General features: G+C 34.7%; 1 protein-coding gene across 10 annotated transcripts in view; it reads left to right on the top strand.

The window, feature by feature from the left end:
* The window catches only part of LOC150092673 (liprin-alpha-1-like), a 778236-nt gene that overhangs the window by 395613 nt on the left and 365736 nt on the right, over positions 1-16887 (top strand). For all 10 annotated transcript variants that reach the window (XM_090414522.1, XM_090414524.1, XM_090414523.1 and 7 more), the window contains exon 5: positions 10301-10387. In XM_090414522.1, coding sequence (XP_090270648.1) covers positions 10301-10387 — 87 coding nt within the window. The remainder of the gene's footprint in view (positions 1-10300; positions 10388-16887) is intronic.

Raw genomic sequence — 16887 nt, 5'->3', positions numbered from 1 at the left:
ATATTCTTGGTTTAATCCTTTATCCAAGTGTAAGCAAACAAAGTTTGTGTCTGAAATATTTTCAGGACAGGTGTGACACCTTTTGGCTACTTGTATGTGGAAATATGATTTCTGCATTACTTCAACCTTGGTATCACCTCTGGTCTAGCTCCCACTGATGAGACCTCAATAAAGGTCGAAACCAGTCTTGGTAGTGACCCTTCCCATAATGCATAGCATTATACTTGTCCGTAAGGATATGTGCTTTGCATGATGTGAAGTCATCAGCCTCTATATACAAGTTGCTCTGTCCTGAAAATAATTCAGGTGCAAACTTTGTTTGCTTATGCTTGGATAAAGGATTAAACCAAGAATATAATTACTTGGCCTCTTTAATTTATTGGTTTAGTGCTGTGTCCCTGTCATAGTTATCATTATGCTTTGATGATGCTTTGTAGAAAACCAGCAAAATATTAGTGAGTTTAATAAATGTATTTTTTCCTTCGTGTTAGTTATATCTTTAATCTTTATTATGGATAATAAACAACACCTAAGCCATTCTGTAAGTATATATTGAAAAATTTTAACAATCAGCTATTGAAAAATACCATACTAAACCAAGGTTATGAGAGAGATGTGCATCAGAGGCAGAAAAAAGATAGATGCATTTCCTTCTTGGATGTTCTCATCTCAGTTTCATAGTAATCTTACTATAGAAGTATACAGAAGGAAAAAAAAGTTAGCTATTGGTTAGTATCTGCATGCCAGTTCCCACCACCACCCAGTTCAAGAACAGATTTTCATCAAAACATTAAGAGAACCACTATTATCAAGTGATGATAATAAAATTTATTTATTTAGCTTATAGGGTAAAATACAAATCTGGAAAAGGCATATGACAAGGTGCCAAGAGAGAAGTTATTCAATACGCTACAATTATATGGTGTCAATGGGGCATTATATCAAGCAATACTTAGTCTTTTATTTGAGTTGTAAGTCAGCAGTTAGAATTGAAGGAAGTACAGGAAGATGGTTTAATGTTAAATCTGGTGTAAGACAAGGATGTACATTATCCCCTCTGTTATTCATTTTCTATATGGATCACATTATGAAGGAAAGTGGTATTAAACATGATATCAGAATTGGAGATGTTTATGTCAGCTCTTTGCTTTATGCGGATGATGTTATACTTCTAAATAAATCCGCTACAAGTTTGCAAGATTCCTTGACTAAATTGAATAACTGTTGTAATAGATATAGTATGATGGTCAGCATTAAAAAGACAATGAAAATAGGTAGAATTGTTGAAAATGTCAACTGTGTTGTGAACGAGGAACCTGTGGAACAAGTAAAACATTTCAGCTACTTAGGCACGATTTTTAGTGAAGATGGTAAATTAAATATGGAAATAGACAACAGAATCAACAAAGCTGGTATGGTAGGCAGTCAATTGAATAAATTCATATGGAATTAGAGAGAAATTATTCAGAACACTAAATTAGCTGTATACAAGACAGTGTTCAAACTAGTTTTAACTTATGGATCTGAGAGCTGGGTCAGAAGTAAAACACTTGACCAAAGACTAGAGACCGCAGATATGAGTGTCTTGAGAAAGATTAGAGGCGTGAACAGATAGCATCAATGGCAATATCATATTAAAAACGAGGATATTAGGAAAGAACTTGACATTGTCAGCATCCAGGAATGCGTTAGCAGAGCTAATCTCAGGTGGTATGGTCACTTAAATAGCATGGGAGAGAAAAGATTAGCAAAACAAGTGTTCTCTGCCAGGTTGGCAGGAAAATGACCCAGAGGAAGACCAAGATATAAGTGGATTGATACGGTACAAAGTGCCTTAGACGATAGAAATATAAGATCTGATAATGTTGGAATCTTGACAAGTAACAGACTGATTTGGAGGAAAATTGTCGATAGGAAGTTAGTAATGATGTAAATTTTTCATGTAGTACTATCATATCCTGTACACCCATTGAGGGTACATGTCAGGAATTTGATGATGATGGTAAAATACAAGAAATTAATTAACAAAACTATATACAGCTTGACAATTCAGTTAACCAGCGATGGCACTATGTGGAAGTAAATCCAGGTTCCTGAGGCCCCAGTCATCAGTGATATGATGCATATTCCTCACAGCAACATCATACATGCAAAAGGGTGACTTTGAAATTCCCCACAAATATATTAAATGTGTACCGCAGCCTTATCCTGTCTTGAATCTGTTTAATTGGCTCCAGAGGTGCTGAAGTAGATTGAAACCTGGAGATTTGTTACTTGGATCTGTTATCAGGTACTTGTTTGTAATTTAGAGTTCATTCCAGACTCTTTTCCATCTGACTGAGGGACTATCATCTGGTATTTCCACACATCAGATGGGATATCTGGGGCTAAGTTGGCAGGCTGAAGGTGGAGAGATATTTTGATGTATAAGAAGGGCAATTTTTTTTTCTGATTTTAATACCTTGATGGTAGCTTCTTTTCTTCTGAAGCATCAAGGAGTGATGTTAGAGAGATAGAGAACAGGCAGCCATGGGATAGGAGTAGTTCTTAAAGTACCAGAGATGGTTCTCATTGTTATGTTAAGCTGTGTGTCCATGAGGATTGCTGGTGACTTTGGTTACAACTAGTGAACAGTACTCTGCCATTGGGAAAACTACTGGCAGGGTATTGTTCTGACTGCAGCTGGACAGGTCCACAAGTGGCAGATAGTGGATAACCCCCATCTCCTAAAAATGGAGGGCAGCTGCAAGATAATCCAGGTAACCTGACAAATGACAAATGACAAAACAGTCTTAGACTAATGGCAGTATTGCCATAAGGGATAGTGGAGCAGTTCTTGTGAGGACCTCTCAAATCCCAATGCTACAGAACCCTAAGACAACAACGTGATATGGTGCTCTATGCAGCCATTAAATCTGCATGCTCCTGGGGAGGTACCCAATGATCAACTGCAATGACTGTCCACCAGTTAAGGGTCATCGACTATCCCTATGGCAATGCTTCTGCTGTTGGTCTGAGATTGCTTATTTGTCAGTTTCATGTTAGAAACGGATTCTGTTTCAGGAAATGATGGTAGCCTGCACCTGCTCCCTGGCTAGGGAGGAGCTACATATGACTAATACTAATACTTTGCCTCAGGGTCCAAATGCCAGCAGTGGTATCCTGGACATTACAAGAAATGAGCATACAGTATGCACTGTGATAATGAAAGAAACAAGGAAATAACTTATATTAAAGACATTCATCAGAAAATGGTTACAACATCAAAACTATTAATAAAATATTGAATAAACCACCACAGCCTCCAAGACAACAACCCATAACTACAAAGGAGCTGTTTCCTTACTTTATATCAAGAATGTCACAGACAAAATAGAACAAGGCCTACAAAAACATAACTTACTTGCCTTTGGACCTCTAAAAATTTCCACAAAGTTAAGATTGCCAAAATAACCAGAAAAATCGACGAAGAGACCAGGAGTTTATAAAATCTATTGCAATTGGAAGTGTTTGTTACGCTGGATAGACCAAACATTTTGGAGAAATCCATCTAAAAGAACATGTCAGAGATGTGGAGAAAAATTGAATGTAAAAATTGGAATTGGCCTTACACACTGCCATTGAAAACCAGTAAGATAATTGGCAAATCACAAAAATACTGTACATAGAATTTAATACTTATGTATGCAAATTTATAGAAGCTAGTGAAATGATACAATGTCTGATTCATTGTAATAAAAACCAAGGCCTGGTATGAAATCTACTCTGGACAGCATACATAAGAGATCTGCATATTGATGAATTTGGCTTATAAGATAAAATATGTTGTCCTGTAACGATCACTCATGTCTCATTCCTGCATTCAATGACTGTCATGTGTTGAATGAATTAAAACAAATTATTTAGAAATCTTCGTGTTAATACTTCTTTATATTTGTGTTTATTGTATCAATCGGAAGAAGTACACTGTAGTGCTGTATGAAACATAGTCATTGATCTATTAAATTGTTTTCTTTTTTACATGGTTATTTGCCATTATTAATTTAATAATTATGAATACTACTAGCCACTGGAATATAAACTCCAACTTTATTGCATATTATTTTGTGTTCCATTGTTAAAGTATTGAGGATGCCTTTGTAATATTGTGCATTCTACTATTTCTTGCTATTTATAAAGCCTGCTTGGTTACTGTGCCTTTGAAATATTGTTATTCTAATTAGCAGTGCATGCTTTCTGTCTCATAACCTTTCTTGCTTATATTATTGCATAATATGTTTATCTACCTTTCGCACTATGAGTCTTATGCCTATGGATACTAGAAATTTTATTTTATTGAGACTGCAACACTAATATCTTTTAACTGGCATAAAACTCAGTAATACGGTTTCTATCTCTCTCTCTCTCTCTTTCTCTAATACAAATTCCTTCAGCAAAACTTTACACAAAGATTCATCTATTTGCACTTAACTATATGCTTCAGCTATCTCACTTGGTTTCCCACTCACAAGTCCGATAATTTTTTTTTTAGGAACAGTGCATTGTAAAATTAACAATCAGGTGGCACTCTGTAGACATATAATTAAAACACCTTTATTTACATTAAAAATAAAGTACATTAAATAAACGATAGGGAGGTTACTCTCCCTCTCTATCTATCCTTTATGCTTTTGGTATAAAGAAACAAACTTTCCCTTTTCAATATTAAATGACTAAACAGTATAATTACTCTATTACTTCTCTACTTAAGAAAACCAAATTGCCGAGACTAATTTACTCATAAAGGGATCTAGCTATGGCAAGTTATCTTACAATTTACATTCCAGTTAATAACAAATCTGAGGACTCTCTTATAGATATTTCTTATCAGTCCATCTATGACATATCTCCTAGATTACAAAAAGAATGTACATTAAAGGTTGGACACACTTACAGAGGATGCAGGACTTCCAAAAGTCCTGCATCAAAGTCTCTATGGTTCTTCTTTCATCTCAGGCCTTGCTTCAGGGGGATTTTCGTCGGACTATTAGCGGTCTTGGACTGCAGTCTTCCTGGTACTCAAAAGCTCAGGCAAGAAGTTTCAGCATGCAGGCTTGAAGATCGTTCTGCGGCTTTTGCCTTCGGTTGACTTCCCAAATTTTTCTTTTTGTGTGGGTTCGCCATAAAGTCTTCTCTGGGTCAGTATACTTCTGATTCTCTGCCGACTGCCTCTGGCTCTCTTCGGTAACAGCGCTTCGCCTCTCCTGCTTCAGCAACTGGACCTCGCCTCCTCTTGGACTGCCTCTGCTTCTCTGCCGAAAACTTCCCTAGTTCTCTGCCAGAAACTTCCCACTGATGTTCGGCTCAGTCCTCTTTTATTTTTACCCTCTCGGGACCTTGCAGCAAGGGTTGTTAAACCCCGAAGAAATCAGCAGTTCTCCTTGATCCTTTTGTTAAGCCCAGCCTGTTCTTTTTTCTCCTCCGTGCGCTCTTTTTTTCTTGTCTTGTCGGGCAGCAGAAACTTCTCTGAAACTAGCGGACCTCTTTGATACCAGCTTTGAAGGTGTTCATGCGCAGAGCTTACAAACACTTTCTTGTGCTCTTACCCATAGCTATTATACAAAGTTCCGATGGCAAGGCATTGCCTTTGTTTTTGACATTCTAGAAACTTAAAACGGTAAATACAATCAGTTCCTAGGGTTATTTACATTAAATATTTAGCAAAAATTACATAGAGACAAACAAGGCTATTTTTGTAACAGTTCTCATGAGAATTGACCTCTGTAAAAATCGATGTAAAGCGCTTTGGTATTTTTAAGCTACATCGAGTTTTACACCTTTAATAATTAGTGAAAATTTTACATCTATTAAATTTACTTCCACATAGGTTTAAATTTTCATCTTTAATTTCTACAAAAGCGGTATGTTATTTTTATGTATTTTTAGAAGGTTGAACATTATGGGGGAGCATGTGTAGTGCAGTAGCAACTTTTTAGCTGTTTCTGTTGGCCATGTGGTTATGGACTTAAGTAATTCTGTTGTTTTCTTTTTTACAAGGGTGGTCTGAAAAGTTCTCGGCCTCAACTATAGATGGCAGCACTATCAGTGCGTTTTTTTTTTTTTTTTTCCCTGAGTTGGTACATCTATCATAAGCGTTCATGTGAAATTGCAAGTCATTCTATCAAGTAGTTTGTTTTATACAGCTGACTGAAGCAAAAGTGTTGTGTATCCTTTGAAATAGATAAAACTGAGTATTGCGCAATTATAAAATTCTTTGTAAAAGAAGTTTAACACCAAAAGAAATTCATTCGAAGTTCATAAAAGTTTATTACCAGCCTTGAAGATGATCCATGTGAAGGACGTCCAAAAAGTGTAACAACACCAGAAATCATTGATCAAGTGCACGATATGGTATTGGATGACTGGTTAGTCAAAGTGTGTGAAATTGCTGAGACTATAGGCATTTCAAAAGAATGTGTAGGATATATTTTGCATGAAGAATTGCAAATGAAAAAGCTTTGCGCAAGATGGGTCCACGCTTGCTCACAGCAGATCAAAAACGTACTCACGTGAAAATCTCTGTGCTTGGAGCATTTTAACAAGAATAAAACCGATTTTGTGTGTCAATTTATTACTATGGATGAGACTTGACTTCAGTGAATTCTCAGCATTACACACTAGAATCCAAACAGCAGTCAAAACAGTGGACAGAAGTCAGTTCCATCAGCTGGAAAGGTCATGGCATTGGTGTTTTGGGATGCTAAAGGCATTTTTTTATTAATTATCTTGAAAAGGGTAAAACAATAACCAGGGAATATTATTCCGATCTTTTAACCAGACTAGACGAAAAAATTCATGAGAAAAGACATGGTTTGCAGAAGGAAAAAATCATCTTTCATCAGGACAATGCACCTGCCCACACAGGTGTTTTGGCAATGGGAAAATTGAGGGATCTGCACTATGAATTGTTGGAACATCTGCCCTATTCCCCAGATTTGGCTCCCTCTGACTTCTATCTCTTCCCAAAACTAAAAATCTTCCTCGCTGGTCAGCATTTTTCTACATATTGCAGCTGTAGAGGGGTATTTTGTAGATCTTACTGAGAACCACTACAGGGACGGGATAATAACCTGGAGCATCGCTGGAATAAATGTATTAGTCTTAAGGGAGATTATGTTGTGAAATAAAAATAATTTTTAAATTATAAATTGATTTTTTCATTGTTAGGCCGAGAACTTTTCAGACCACTCTCGTAATGTGCTTTGTTAGAGATAGTTAACTGACTGGTATGTATTGGTTCAGATATCAATTGGTTCATTTTTGCTAAGTTTGCTGTTCAGTTAAGAATGACATTCCTCCTGGTACCTACCTGCTCTGGCCAAATTCCTAGCACCTCTTTGAAGTGCTTGCACAGGCCACTCATGAGTCTCTGTGAAAACTTCATCAGAATTTAAAAAAAAAAAATAATAATAATAATAATAATAATTAAAACCCTATCTGTAGACATCAAGGTCAATTTCCAGTATCCAGTCTTTATTTATCAGTGTACTACCTCTTGCTGATACTGTTCAGCTTTCTCATGCTCTGGCTACCAATGTGCAGAAACCAACTATGCAAACACATTGAAGTAACCATGATGGGAGTTTCTTTCCTGGCTCCTTTCAATTTCTACTTTGAACATCTTGAAGACTTTGTGATCTCCACAATACATCCACAGTCTTCCTTTTAGGTATTCCTTATGGATGATATGCTGGCCAGAATCAGTAACATTCCTAACCAAAATAACTGCCTACATCCATGCATCAACTTCATGGTGGAAAATAAAAAGAACCGAAAATTAGCCTTCCTGGATATCCAACTCACTCATTCCCCATCTGGAATATTTACATCTGTGCACCTTAAACCTATCTTTGCAGTTACATGCAACAGGATTTAGCCATCATCCATCTCAAAAAGTAGGTATCGTATTTTTTGTTCAATAGAGTACGTGTTATCTTTTCCAATCTCTCGAGAATGTCCAACAAAAGTGGGCACTATCCAAAGCATCATACAATGGAATAGCTTCACATCAAGGAAATTTAAATGCAACCTGGGTGCATTTAAACTTCCTTGAGGGCATCTCAGAAGCAGTTGCAAAGATCCTGAAAAGATACAGTTTAGTCCCTACCCTGCATTCTTCTCTCTTCCTCCCTGGTGCTTACTAGGTTCAATGTGTCCTGTTTGTTCATTTTGAATAAACAGGACGTTCATTCAAAAAATTACTGCAGAAACACCAGTCTTATATTAACCCATGGTAAACCTGAAAAAATCTCTCCTGGTGCAGCATGGGACAGCCATTTACCACAATACTGGACATTAGTGCTGTTTAAGTTTGAATAGTTAATTAAAGAGAGTGTTGTCACACATCTACATCACTAAAAGTGAAATTAAATTTACTATTTATCCATTGCCAAGATGGAGAGCCTCAGCCTCATAAATGGCAAGCAGTAGCATCCACTTCCACAACCTTTTTTCTCCAATGTCATTTAGTTTAATCATTTTAATTATCTAGTTATTTTATTGTATTTCAAGTTAATTTATTTAAATTTTAGCTTTAATTAAATTTCATCTTAGTTTGTAACCACCTGTGTTAGATACTGCAGCACTCAGCTCAAATCTGTAAAAAGAATTACATTCTTTTCTTGTAGCTTTATCTTGTGATTGGGCTTGTGAATGGATTATGTCCTATTAGTTTCAGGACAAAATATTTGCATTCATAAAGTTATTATTCTTTTTCTTGTGAATACATGCATCTCATCATTGTTGTTTCAGTGATATTATTAATACACCGGCTTGAATTATAGGATTGAATCTGATCTTCCAACCAAACATCATTCAAGAATCTTATAATGTAAAGTGATGTTTGTAAGATCACAGTGATCAGGAGACTTAGGTGTGTAATACTTCAGAGATGAAGCTGGAGAAAAAGTATCAAGTTTTGAAGATTATCTAATAATTGAACATGCATTTCAATAATTTGCATTATGATTGGTATTATCTTTACCTACTGAATCAATAATAATACAGTTGGTGAAAGGAAACTACTTGAAGTTGAGAATATTAAGAGCTTTGCAGAAGCTAATTCACTATTAGGAAAGTTAGATTAAAGAAAGTAATGGTGGTAATGATGGAATGAATGGCAATATTATTAGGGTAATAAAGAAAAGTGAAGATCTAATTAAATGGGAAGATTTTAGTTTAGCTCTTTGTCATGCATCATTACAGCAAATTTTAATACAAATTCCACCTTGAGGTAGAAAGAATTTCAGAAAGTTGATATTAAAAGGAACATGCATCCAAAGTAGAAATAGTAAGTTTTTGCTACTAAACCTTATGTTATGATTGGGTTTGTTTGTTTATTTATATTTGTTTTGGATTTATAGTCGAAGCAACTAAGACTATTAGGCTATGTATTATGATTAGGTTCAGTCTGATATGTTGTGTTAAAATTACTTGTAGAGAACTGTTTTTAAAACTGTGATATTCACCAAACATGATGTTACTCATTTTACATGATAGAAGAAATGGGGGAAAAGAAAGCCAACACATTACCTTCGTCAATACTTCAACATGGATTTGGCCATTTCATGTCTCCAGTAAGCAATTAAATTATACTAACTAATGAAATTTATCTGCTAACTAGAGCTTCCCATTATCATAAAGGCTTGGGCTTCCCATTATCATAAAGGCTTGGGAATTAATGTAACCATGGACCATTGTGTACATCCCAAGAGGGATGTACACAATGGTCCATGGTTACATTAATTCACGTTCCTAATTTCTTGCAATAGGATGATTCCATGCATATTGGCCAGCCGATCTACATAGGACAGTTACCAAACCCACCAATATCATGGTGCAGAAAGCGGATTTAGTAATTTTGGCCTTTATAAGCAGCTGATAAAGAGATTTGTACAGTGAACTAAATTGAATTCATTTTTCTCTTATCAGTTTGCTACAAGTTTGTTAGTTGTAGCAAACTGAAATTAAAGAAGCAATTATGCAGTTATTCCTATGTAAATGTACGATCATTTTAGATAGCAGCAGGGCCTTGAAAGTTCCTTTTGCTATTTATTGGGAATATGTACAGCTATACCAGTGGCCAAAAGATTTTTATCTTATGTAAATTATCTTCATGTTAGTTTACTTATTTGTTGTATCAGAAATTCTTTAAAAAATTGCTTTATTGAAGTATTTCTTTTTACTTGATTATAATTCTGTAATAATAATATACAGGTTATAAATACCAAGTAGATAATTTTTTTTTTTAATTTGGATGCAGTTAGTGCAATTCAAAACCAAAGTAGTCTCAGGGGATCATCCAGAAGAAAGGAAGCCAGCAAATGGAGAGGAATCATCTCAGGCAAAGGTAAATAATAATAAGAATGATATCAGAAAATATCACATTTGAATTTTATAGATATTTACAATTATTCCTGCTGTCATACATACGAAATTATATTGAAGATTTAAAATAGTATATAATTTACAGTTATATGGTATTTTAAATCATCCAATATTAAATTATCAGGATGTGTTAGTTGACTGACATTTATATTCTGTTTCTAAGTTTCTGAAAACTTATCTATTGGTGAACTGCTTTTCACGTTTGGTGAGTTATGTTGATTCTCTGCAGTTTTATAGATTTATGGACATTTAATTCACAAGATTATAATCATCCAATTATTTGCATGATCTGTGATGTTGCATTAATATCTTTATTTTGGATTTTGTCAGCAGCAATATATGAGATGTTGGAGGGAACTTTAACAACAAAAATCTTGCATTAGGTTTATTTGCTTATAAAAAATTTCTTACCTTCATTTTGTTTATATGCATTATAACATTAATATAAAAAATTTAAAAATGGAGGAAATAAATTTATTATTGCATTAAATTAAGAATGTAGATAAAGAGAAAGAAAGAAAAGGTGGATTCTTTGATTTTCTCACAAGTTGTTTGCATTTAGAGAGATATCCAGTGTCACACTTTAATAAAGGTTGGTGATAACAGTCTATCACTGTCGTCTGTTTCATCAGCAAGGCTTTCCTGCTAGATCTGACATCTTTTGGAGACTAACTGATACTGTAAAATTATCAAAAAAACATTCATCCTAATATTGATTCTTTCATTTAGGAATAGTGACTTAAAGAGGAAATCAATCTGCAACATATATGATCATTCATTCCTCATCAATAGCCATTCCATTTAACTCGGGAATAGCTCAAAGTCTCTTCATCTGTATATCTCTGCCTCCAAAAACATGAGTGGTCTGAATGCTCTTTTTAACTTTACTCATTTAGAAATCATTCTATACTATAACCAAATTTCTTACTGGCCTGGACGTATATACATCCATAATTACATGGATTTTATTTATTTATTCATATTGGGTTCCCCTCATCCTCATCTGTCGCTCAGGACTAGTTAAGTCATCCTAATAAGGGGTTAAATATGTATTTATGACTCTAAACCTGTGTGTATGTGTGTTCATCTGCCAGTGTGCCTGTTCTGAGGGACAAAAAACCTGAGTTTCCGGGTGAAAAAACCCTCTACTTCCTAATGAGACTGGCTAACTCATCTTTAATCAAAAGAGACCAGATAAAGGTTCCTCACATCCTAGACTGGAATCAGACCAGATCTTTATGACCAAACGGCTTCATCTATATCGACTGAGCTATTTAGGCTCTATTGCATGAATGCGAAGTGTTCCATTAAAGTCAATATAACCATTGGATATTATAGAAAAAATTATATGGATATAAAGCATATATTTTGATCCACAGCATGTCCAGTTGGATGGTTAATTCCATGTTCAATATTCTACCTTGTAGATATATATATGGACTTGTAGATATATATATGGAATATATATATATATATATATATATATATATTAAATATTCTGCCTTGTAGGTATATATATATATATATATATATATATATATATATATATATATATATATATATATTCAATATTCTGCCTTGTAGATATATATATATATATGTATATATATATATATGTGCTAACTAGGACTATATATACTAACTAGGAGGGCAACGCCCTCCCCCCCACTAGTTAGCATATATAGTCCTACTCGCTTGTCCTCCTTTGCTAGCAACTGCTCTACTTTTATAAAAAAATTGTCTATTGCAAATCACTAGTTAAAAATCGTATTCTTAAAAATACAGACATAATGGTTAGTTTCAATGTCACGTCTTTATTTACTAACATACCACTTCCCTGATACCTTCAAATTATTCAAATTTACTATGCATGCAGATTGCTTTATTTGGTAAGGAAAAATCTACAAACAGACTAATGGTACTGCTATGGGTTATCCCCATTCACCCCTTTGGTGAACTTAAAAATTATTTACCACAGCTACATACAAGCCCTTATTGTAGTTACACTTTGTTGATGTGGTACTATTTGGTCCCATGGACAAAGACACCTTGGATTCTTTTGTTACCTACCTAAAACAGCCAACACTCCAAAATTCACTTCACAGTAGAAAAAGAATCTAATAACTGTTTGCCTTTTCTTGACACATTAGTCATCCAGCTTTCAGATGGTTCACTGTCTTTTTCCATTTATAGAAAACCAACACACACAGGAAGATATCTACATAAACAATCACATCATGATCCAGCCAAACAGTATGGTATGGTATTCTTGAAACACTCACACATAGGGGCTAGGGCAATTTGTTCTAATGATGTAGTTCTTTTCACTGAACTTAAATATCTTTGCCATACTTTCCTGGCCAATGGCTACAGCTCCTACAAAATACATAAAATATTACACGCCCTCTTCTCCCTCCTCAAATACACAAGAACAAGACACTGCTATTCCTAAATAAGATTGCCAAAGTACCAATAAATCATAACCTTTGCACCACATGTTAAATTAGCAACTCTTATCTGCTCTGCTAAGGATAAACTCTATCCTCTGGTATATATCCTGGAGTGAATGAAGTACCATGTGACTATAACTTGGGCCCCCCCCCCCTATGGACAGACAGGAAGATCTAATAACATCCACCTTGGACAACATAAAAAATACATTCACTGCCATTATTATGGAAAGTCTGAACGGGCAGACCATTATTTTTAAGATATTATTTTTAGTGTCAGCCATGGCTATAAAGCATTGTTGCATTAATTTGTGAAAACTTTGGGGGACTGTTTACTCAAAATCAACTCCTACATAGCTGTAATGCTTCATTTTTACAACATTGGTGGGTGCCAAATTAGGACTTTTGATCTTTTGTCTGTTACAGTTGAATTGTTTCATTTACTCATTGTTGCATGTTAACACGTTGACCGCCGTATGAATCAAATACGATTTACACTACATTTTTTCAAACTCCTACATAGCTGTAATGCTTCATTTTTACAACATTGGTGGGTGCCAAATTAGGACCTTTGATCTTTTGTCTGTTACAGTTGAATTGTTTCATTTACTCATTGTTGCATGTTAACACGTTGACTGCCGTATGAATCAAATACGATTTACACTACATTTTTTTAATGCGTTGCATGAATCATGTTTGATTCATATTTTTCATAAAGATTTTTCTTTCAGGCCGTGTAGTTCACCCGTGATTCATATCTAAATGAAATGCTTATGGGTAATGGAAATGTGGGGCCTGGTAAACAGGTTTATATAGTTAGTGCAGTAGAATTTCAACTACATGTACAACAGGTGGCCTATTATACGGGTTTTATTTTTACCTGATTTAGGCCATTTTCTAATGTTGAATAAAACAATAACAATGGTGCTAAATATTTATTTATAATATATGTCATTAGAAATGTGTGAAATCATAAATTTTTCTTCTAAAAAATTGAAGAACTAATAAATAAAAAAATGTCAAATAATAGACAAATAAATATGAAAAAAATAATTAGGTGAAATTATTACTAAACAATTACAAAATACAGTTATGCACAATAGTAAAACAGCGAACACAGTAAAATTTTTCGCACTGAACACATTTCCACTGTGTTTGTGTCATCTTAGATGTTGCATATTTTCTATTATGTTCTTCAGTTAACTTTTTGTACCAAGATGTACATCTTCTCCTATTACTGGTACCAACCTCTTCTAAAATATGTTTTTCCTTGTCTGAAGTCGAAGTGACAGTATTTTCCTTTGGTGTAATTCCTAATAACTCTTTTGCGATTTTTTTCTCTAAATTCTGTGATGCTAATGTTTTTATCAGTAACTCGCTTATATACTATAAAAGCATTTACCACAGCAGAACCTAAAAGAATTTCAACTGAGAGTTTTTGGTACCATTTCACACATCTTCGAAGACAAGAAGCATAGGCTTTTACCTGATCGGATAGATCAATAAAACTTTTGCTTTTGTTATAGTCCATAATAGCTTCTGGCTTTTGCACTTCATTACCATTTCCTGCTGTAAGGGATTTCATTTTGTTGATAACATAAACACTTCACGTTTATCGCACCATTTTATTACCACCACTACCCCTGTGTCACTTTCTTTACCAATTATTTCACCCTTTTTCAATTTCTTCTGGGTAACATCCTGTGGAATTCCCCTTTCGATTTTTTCTCAAAGTGCCTACAAGGTGTGTTTGTCTATTCAAAAGTTTGTGCGCTAATTCAATACTGGTATAATAATTATCTACAAATATTGTGCGTCCATGGTCAAGTAGATTCTCACAAAGTCCCATAACAATTGAAGTTGGAACACTATTAGTAGTATTGGTCTTTTCTGTGCTGCAGTATATCTTGAAATCATATGTATATCCATCTTCAATACACAATTTGAATAGTTTTATGCCAAATTTGTGTTGTTTATTCTTGATGTACTGACGAAAGGCGAGACGACCTCGGAAAGGAACTAAAGTTTCATCAACATAAATATTACTTGAAGGCGTCATTATTTTCTGGAAATTTTTTCTTATATGATTTATGAGAGGTGTAATTTTATAAAGTCTTTCAGAAGTATTTCCACCCTTATTGTTTGTGAAGTGCCAGTTACTGAGAAGAAGATCGAACCGATTCCTTGACATAACTTGTTTGATTTCTGTAGAATAGCAGATGTTATTTGACCAAACACTCTAATTTTGGCATCTGCACTAAACCAAACCAAATTTGCATCCCAAAAATATCTTCATTTCATTGGGATTTGTGTTTTTCCACTTTCTTATCCTTGCTTTTGGTAAAATTGTCTTACTGAGTTTTTGAAGAGCGTATCTGTTAGTTTCTTGCACCATTAGGTCCAGCAGTCCTTCATCAAAAAACATAAAAAAGAAGTCTACAGGCTGTTTATCGTGCATTTCTTCAATAACAATTTGTTTTATTCCAAAATTATTATCCACAAACTGAAAATATTTTAGATTATCACCTGTAATTTCATTCCATTGTAGGTCGATTGAATTCACATTTCCAAGTATTTCATCTGAGGAAGAATCATTAGTCAAATGCAGATTTCTTATAACATCATCAATTGTTTATTCTACAGAATGAGCAGCAGTAAACTGAGATGTACTAGGAGCAAAAACTTCGGTATTACCAGTTGTAGATACTTTTATTCTCTTTCTAGCAATGAGAGAATCAGAATCTGAAGACACAGAACTAAGCTCACTTCCATTGTAACTTTCCGACGAATATTCGTATGGTTCATCAGATAGAACTTCATTTATCAAGGCTTCTAAATGACGTTGCTCTTTTTCGTAGTCTCCCATATTAGGGCAATTTATAACAATATTTATCACCATAACAAATTTATTCCACCAGACAAAACACTGAATACATATAACTGTTCGTAAGTGTCATAGATATGCAAGTTTGACCTTGTGCAAATCACGTGTGCACCGCTCGGCCCAGTCAGTAAAAAAAATTATTCTCAGGCCGCACGGTGCACACATGATTCGCACTTAACGAATCTATTTAGCTGCATGAAATAGATAAAAAAAAATCATAAAATATGATTATTTTATGTTACTTTCAGCAAATTGTAAAACAAAAAGAACTTGGCCTGGGGATCAAAAAATTTTTTAACATTACGGCAGCCAACATGTTAACTGTAACATAGAATGTGCTCTGAAGTTGCTGGTTTGAAATCGAGTGAGATATAAGTGAAATAGGACTACCATCCTTTCTCAACATTAAGAAGTCATGATGTTATTATGTTAAGAAGTTAGCATGTTGCCATGATAACGTACATTGAACAATACAACATGCATCAGATTGTCATTTATGTGTGTAAAAGAGATTATGCAAGTTCCTGGCATTAATGAAGACAATATTATCCACACACTGAACATGATAGTCTTTTCCTATAGAAGGTTTGTACTCAACCATGTTGCCTCTCACTGTAGTTAAGGAAGTCACTTACTCCATCATCAGCGTACCAGCAGCACTTTAGCATGCGTGCGCACACACACATATGCACAAAGAGAGAGAGAGAGCAATCTTATTTCTTGCCCTTCTATAGTTAGTTCAAGATCTGAATCGTCCATCAGATGAGTTGTTTTTCTGAGCATGTTGCCATGATCCACTTGAATGCAATAATAATTATACAGGGTGGCCATAAATTAACTTTCCTTCTTTGGAGGTATCTATAGCTAAAACTAATACATGGAATGAGACCACCTCTTATATCGAGACTTTCAAAGGCATGGGGAGATGAATTCTGCGAAAAAAAAGACAGTACCAAAAGTCACCGATAGGGAAAATTTTGGTGCTAGAGGAGTCGAAAGCTGGCAAATATTTGCAGTGAATGCAGGTAAAAAGGATTATGCAAATTTTACTGTGCGTACATGACAGCAGCGCCACCAATTCCACTTAAAAGGGATTGGGAACGTTCAGACAGTTCGAATGATTCGAAT

The sequence above is a fragment of the Typopeltis vanoorti genome, chromosome 25, assembly GCF_054136105.1.
Source record: "Typopeltis vanoorti isolate ZY-2024b chromosome 25, IOZ_Tvanoo_1.0, whole genome shotgun sequence".
Classification (NCBI taxonomy): Eukaryota; Metazoa; Arthropoda; class Arachnida; order Uropygi; family Thelyphonidae; genus Typopeltis; species Typopeltis vanoorti.
This window is presented reverse-complemented; position numbering and strand designations above follow the sequence as displayed.